At 37.9% G+C, this 5,369-nt stretch overlaps 1 protein-coding gene across 1 annotated transcript; it reads right to left on the bottom strand.

Annotated features, from left to right (window-relative positions):
* Window positions 1–314: 314 nt before the first annotated feature.
* tnfsf13b (TNF superfamily member 13b) lies at window positions 315–4,917 on the bottom strand. Its single transcript, XM_011489935.4, has 6 exons — window positions 4,577–4,917; window positions 4,376–4,484; window positions 2,927–2,983; window positions 2,678–2,802; window positions 2,354–2,504; window positions 315–618 (listed from the first exon to the last, which is right to left on the bottom strand). Exons 1-6 carry the CDS (start codon window positions 4,778–4,780, stop codon window positions 506–508), a joined length of 759 nt encoding a protein of 252 aa, XP_011488237.1. The 5' UTR covers window positions 4,781–4,917; the 3' UTR covers window positions 315–505.
* Between the last annotated feature and the right edge of the window lie 452 nt (window positions 4,918–5,369).

Here is a 5,369-nt window from a genome sequence, read left to right as displayed (position 1 = left end):
AAATCTGTGTTTTCATCTGAAAGCACACTTTTAAGCTTAATTCTCCATGTTTCTGCAGGCTCGCTTGGCCTGCGAAGACTTTTTAAAACATCAAACTCTTATCAGAATGTAGGTTACAGGGTTTGTCTCTTTATTGCATGAGAATGTTATAATGGCATACATGTGAAAACAAGAAGTTTAAAAAGCTGAATTTAATTTGACAGAATAAGAAAATATAAGGAAAAAAACTATTACATTGTGATATCTGATTTATTTAATTTATGAATGCTAAGGCAAAAATAACAGTTATATGTTCAATTTTGCAATTGTGTTTATCTACAGAGAAATGATTTCGGCTAACTTGAGGTGAAAAAAATGAGCAATTGGTTGTTCCCGTCATATCAGTGTCGTAGAATCCCTCTCTACATCTTCTGTCTGAAAGATCAAGCCAGACCAGCAGAATTTGTGCATAGTCTCTTCCAGGTGCTGCTTTGCATTTGTCTAAAGCTCAATTTCAGGTAGAGCTTTAGACTAGCTTCAAAGCCCCGAGAAAGGTGGAATCTCCTTCCAAAGACACGCTGGCTGTGGGCCGAGGAATCAGGAGTTCCAGGTAGTCTCCCACTTCCAGCTTTACAATACCTGAGGAGTTCAGATGTTTCACATTAGACCAAAAATAGTTTTAAAATCTGTTTTATTGTTCAGAGTACGGGAATTATAGTTTTTTTGCTCAAAATCTTCTCAATTTAGAGTTTTACAAAATAGCACACTTGTGTAATTTGATTGTTCTTGTGCCTTTTGACAACTGACCATCCATGCAGCAGCTCCTTGGGACTGTTCTCAAAAGGATGGAATAGTAGCAGTGGCCGAGGTGGAACATTTAATAGGGAGGGGGGTGGAAGAGTAGACGGCCAGTGCAAATGTAAAAGTTAAAAAAATAAGTTTCAAACAGTTTTATTGTTGTCAAATTAAAATGAAAACATCAATTCTCTTAACTGAGACACTATTAATAGTACATAAAGAAGCTTATGATTTCTTAATCTTTGTAAAAAAAGATAATAATATTGACTCAAAAATTGTGGGGCAAGTAGAGGGCAAAGCTTTTTGCTGGGGGGGGGGCAGATGCCCTTTTAGCTTCGCCCTTGGGTAGAAGTGAAAAAAGGGAGTTGTGGCTACATGTATCAGTCTTTATGACCTACGTCAGGGGTCTGCAGACCTCAACATCGCATAGTACATGTTTCTCTCTACCTAAAGTACCACTGCACTGCTGTGCATTTATGTTGCTGCTACTTGTATGTCACATATGAAGGTTTTTTATCATTATTAAAACCTAAATATAAAGAAAAAATGAATATGCATATATGTTTAAATTGGAAATTGTTTTTCTTACTTTTGACTAAGGGTCACAGGAATTCCTTTTAAATTTAGACACCCTTTGCCACAAAGCATCATCAAGCTGCAGCAATCATGCTACTCCAATCAAAAAAAAGGAAGTCATAATTGTTACGTCTTAGAGTACTGTCATATGTTTCCTTGCTTACTAGTGCTGTATACCTGAATTTACACAGGTTTGTTGTCCAATAGAAACATTCCTAAAGCATGTACAAATATTTTAGAAACATCCTTATGGGCAACTAAATATTGTTCAGCATTATAAAATATGTGCTTTCAACTTGTCCCAATTACAAAACAAAGAAGTTCAAACATTTTCTCATAAAACACAGTTTTAGAAATCTGTGCAGTCAACGCTTGTTTACACAAAGGCTCTTAATGTAGTTTAATGTCGTCAGTGGTGTTAAAACGTCATACAGGTTAGTTTACTGTTCTAGAAGCACCTCAGCCATATATCCACACACATGACTAAATACAATTAAATCAATCCTAAATAAGTAGCAATTACTTTTTGAAATAATTATCATTTAGCCAGAGTACCAAAGTGGATGGCTAAAAGAGCCTCAGGTTGCAGACCTTTGACCTACATCAACTCTTTGTGTGATCCCTGCTCAAGTTGTTAACTGCAGACATAAATTATTCCTAGTCATCATGTTTGATATGTTCTGTCCTAAAATATCATTAAAATGATCCAGGTGGGGGCTGGTGTTGTGGAGCTGTTGGTTCAAATTCAATTCCTAAATACTTTCTTCTGATTAATGACTGTTTAATGAGGCTTCTGGCAGGAGCAATGAATTGAAATATGACCGCATGAAACAGATTTGGAAGAAAAATCAGACATTTTATTTTACTGCTAGTCTCAGTTTTATGTCCAGCCTTTAAGGTTTGACACACATCAGAAAATTCATACGCTGGTATTTCGGCCCAAATATCTGCTGTTCAGCATCTCCCTACTGTTTGCATGTTAACAGATACACAGGCTCACCTCCTGTGTAGCAGGTGTTGAAGGGGTAGACAGAGTCCATGGTCTGGATGCAGCGAAACAAATGCACGTCTGGATCCTCATTTCCAACAACGTTAATTTTCCACCGGATCACCACATGGCCCATAGTGAAGGTGCTGTCCATGTAATAGACCTGGATTTGACAAAATGCACAGTGATCTCAGCAAAACTTCATCTTGGTTTTGGGGAACTTTTAAAAATCAGATGAACAAAACATGTGAGAGCGGAGAAAAATGTGAACATTTGCAAATGGAATAGCAGCGCCCCTGTGTGGAAAAGAAATGAAATGACAGAAACCTTCCCTACCTGACTGTACACAAAGTAGAAGCCTTCTTCTCTGACAACGATGCGGTCTCCCTCCACATCAAGAGCCTCTCCTCTTTTCAGCCCAACCTGCCAAGGAATTCCTGTGTACGAGCCTGAGGAAAGTGCTGATGAAACACAAAACATTCCGCTTGAAAAATCCTGTAAATTATTGGTATGTTGACAGATTTCCAAAAAAACAACATCAGAGTTAAAAGACATAGAAGTTCAAAATGATCAGAGAAACTGCACCTTTCCTGAAGGTTTTTCTGCTACTGTCTGCTAAAAGCTGCAGGCAGGACTGAGAAACTGTTGGAGAAATTCAGAGCATTAAATCTCAGTTACTACAATGCAAAGAAATGTGTATTTTTTCTTCAGTAAAAAGTAACTACTTGACAACTTGCACAATGGGGAGATGTGAAACCAAAGATTTATAAATGCTGTTTCTGCAAACTCACAAATATGTAACATCTGCACAGTTTCATTTTTAGGCTTGTTTGGGGAAAAAAATCAAATATTGTTAAAAGATGAAGGGTGTAACGATTCATTTATTGATTCAAATCAGTTTTTGACGATATGAGACATAGTTGGTATTAGTTCATTTTGAAAGATTAGATTTGATTTACTGAGCTCATATTGATCCAGAACATCTTTAGCCAAAAGCAGTGAGCCTCAGAGATAAATACCTGCTTACAAATGAAACATTATTAGAACATTCTAATACACTGCAAGTCACACGTCGTTGCTTAATTTAAAGTGTTTCCACATATTGGATTTCAATGACGTTTAATTCTTTTTTGCTGACATCATGTGTATTGTCTGCTGGGATGGCAGTAAAATAAACCTCAATCCAAATGGTATTTTCCAGGATTGATCATAGATCTATTCATTTTATTTCGAAACAATTTTTATTGGTGTATTTCTATTCGATTAACCGCTTCCACAGATCAATCTGGTTGGATGAATCGATTCATTGATTAACTGTTACACCCCTATAAAAGACCCACTCTGATCCTCTTTTGAGCTCTTCTCAAAGCGTTCCCGTCTGTATTAATTGTGATCACGCTGTTTTTAGCTCATATAAGAAAACCTGTAGTTTCCAGGACAGAATTTCTGCAGAGCGGCTGCAGACTATTCACATTTACTTACAAGTATACTTAGTCTATGCTAAAAGTGAGGCATTATACTCATTTTTATACTATATTTATATTGTTTTAAGTCTGAAAAGTTATTATTATTATATAAAGTTATTACATATTCAGTTATTGTACAGTACTTCCTAAACTGTATATATGTATGTACAGTACAGTTGCTATCTAGTTGCTATCTATCTATCTAGTCTTTAGTGTGAGTCTTTAAAACAAACACTAAAGCCTTGTCTTCCATTAGTTGTAATAGTTCAGAAAGGAAATATTCTTACAACAGGATTACTTTCACTATAGTAATAGTTTGGAACAAATTGGAAACCGTTTTTTGAAATGTTCTTGCTTTTTTTGTTTTAAAAGCCAAATGTTTGGATTGTTTTTCTTTCTTCATGATTCATAAAGAAATACTTAGAAATGCAATTCTCAGCTTCATTTTCTTTATTTACATCATCCGTCATCAGAAAAATGCCAAAAAACACGATTTTCATCGGAGTGGGTCTTCAAGGTCAAACATTTTTGGAATGCTTTTACAAACCTTAAAGTCTCACTCCCTTACCTGTTGTGTCAGTCACTGTCCTCCTGATCCTCATCAGGCCAAAGGATTTTTGAAACCCAGATTGTTGCTGAGGCTCTTGGTAGCTTCTTCTGCTGCTGATGTGCTCAGTCTGCATAGGAAAAACCCGGAAACTCACTACAGCCATTTTTTTTTTGTGTTGTTAGGGGACAAAGCTCTAGTCCAAATGCAGCTTATACTCACATGACCTCTGACCTCTTGTCCCTCCCCTCTCCTGCGACTGATGTCTGATTTAAGTTCCTTTACTTCAGCTCTAAGAGCCACTAACTGGTACAAAGCCAAAACTGAAAGGGAGGATAGAGTGACGGCCACCAAGGTGAGCAGATACACTGGCCTGGACAGCCTACCTGAACCACTTCCCGTCTCCACACCTGCCAAGGCTGCCATGGCAGGAGAGCATTAAACCTCCACAGAGCTCACATCAGACGCATGAATCCTGTTTCCTTTTTTCTAAGGTAGCTTCCGCGGATGTTTTCTTCTGTCTTGGATTTTAATTAAGAGTCCACAAAGCCGCTCAACTCCTTTCTGCAGTTCTTTCCCTGACTTTCGTTTTCGCTCTGCAGTGGTCACATCCAGCCTCGTCGGAGGCACTGCGCACAGCAAATACCAGCCAGAACAGCTTCCCCTCTGTTCTTCCGCTCAGCTATTCGCACTCGCAGCTTCCTGCTTGACCAGACAAACAGACAGTCGCTCTGAGCCATCTCTTTCCTTTGACCAGACATCAGCTTTTACCTTCTCCAACAAGCTGCAAGCTCAGGAAAGAACCTAGATACTCTAAAAAAGAAGAACAGCAGAGTTGGAGAGCTGGGAATGCTTTAAGAAAAAAAAAAGAATGCAAAGTTATTAATAACACATCTCATTTGAATATGAAATATTAGAAGAAGGAAGTAAAAAAATGACTGAAACAGCAGCAAAATCCCGTGGTAACTCCTAAAACCATGTGAAGGGAAGCCAGTGAGGCGAGGCTCATGAAGGC

The sequence above is a fragment of the Oryzias latipes genome, chromosome 21 (assembly GCF_053564925.1).
Source record: "Oryzias latipes strain Hd-rR chromosome 21, Olatipes_Hd-rR_3.1".
NCBI classification, from domain to species: Eukaryota; Metazoa; Chordata; class Actinopteri; order Beloniformes; family Adrianichthyidae; genus Oryzias; species Oryzias latipes.
Note: the sequence above shows the minus strand (reverse complement) of the source record. Positions and strands in the feature narration are given on the sequence as shown.

Excerpts from the sequence above, each read along its gene's own strand:
- tnfsf13b (XM_011489935.4), bottom strand. The coding sequence starts at position 4,780 with ATGGCAGCCTTGGCAGGTGTGGAGACGGGAAGTGGTTCAGGTAGGCTG. Across the intron at positions 2,984-4,375 it reads GACAGTGACTGACACAACAG|TTTCTCAGTCCTGCCTGCAG; the intron begins GTAAGGGAGTGA and ends TTTCTCCAACAG. Across the intron at positions 2,505-2,677 it reads TCTACTTTGTGTACAGTCAG|GTCTATTACATGGACAGCAC; the intron begins GTAGGGAAGGTT and ends TGTCAAATCCAG.